This window comes from Theobroma umbraticum, unplaced genomic scaffold (genome assembly GCF_002168275.2).
Source record: "Theobroma umbraticum cultivar Fairchild unplaced genomic scaffold, ASM216827v3 scaffold_204.0, whole genome shotgun sequence".
NCBI classification, from domain to species: domain Eukaryota; kingdom Viridiplantae; phylum Streptophyta; class Magnoliopsida; order Malvales; family Malvaceae; genus Theobroma; species Theobroma umbraticum.
This window is the reverse complement of record NW_018397267.1, coordinates 6,030,730-6,031,308: the sequence shown is the minus strand read 5'-3', so window position 1 is coordinate 6,031,308 and position 579 is coordinate 6,030,730. Positions and strand designations below refer to the sequence as shown.

General features: G+C 30.4%; 1 protein-coding gene across 1 annotated transcript in view; it reads left to right on the top strand.

The window, feature by feature from the left end:
* LOC110424113 (Ribonuclease III family protein) overlaps positions 1 to 579 on the top strand; it is a 3,229-nt gene that overhangs the window by 2,092 nt on the left and 558 nt on the right. The window contains exon 6 of the mRNA XM_021438616.1: positions 366 to 471. Within this exon, the coding sequence (XP_021294291.1) occupies positions 366 to 471 (106 nt within the window). The remainder of the gene's footprint in view (positions 1 to 365; positions 472 to 579) is intronic.

Sequence of the window (579 nt, the reverse complement as noted above, 5' to 3'; positions counted from 1 at the left end):
TTTGATATAATTGAACCACTCAACTTTTTATATGATTATATTAAAATGATTTTGCACAGAAATTATATGTACCTATGAGATTTCATTTTACTTCAGATAGAGTATCTGGTTCTCTCTGATTCATGCTAGGCTTACTATACTGTATCATACATCGAGTTTTTCATTGTGATTTCGTCCTCCGAGGTCATGTATGATTTCTACTATCTAATTAATTGATTTGTTATACTATTCAATATTTAGATTTGATATGTTCAAAACAAGTCATGAATCATAATTCAAGAATCTTTTCTCTTGATTTGAGTTTTTTTTTAATTTTTTATTTGAAAGGCCTCTTGATTCGAGTTGTTAATCATGCAATTTTGTAGATTGGTTATCTCTACCTGACAAATGTGAATCGGCTGGAAAAACTCATGGTAAAACTCGGATTTTCCACTGGTGCATCTACAGAAATGATACTGAAGGAAGTAAATGGTAAGTTAAAATTAATCCATAGTGCAAAGAAACACTGTTTGTTATGTCTCAAGCTTATGTTTGTTCTCGTGATAATGTTGTGATAATGTTGCCTTCGTTCACCAATTA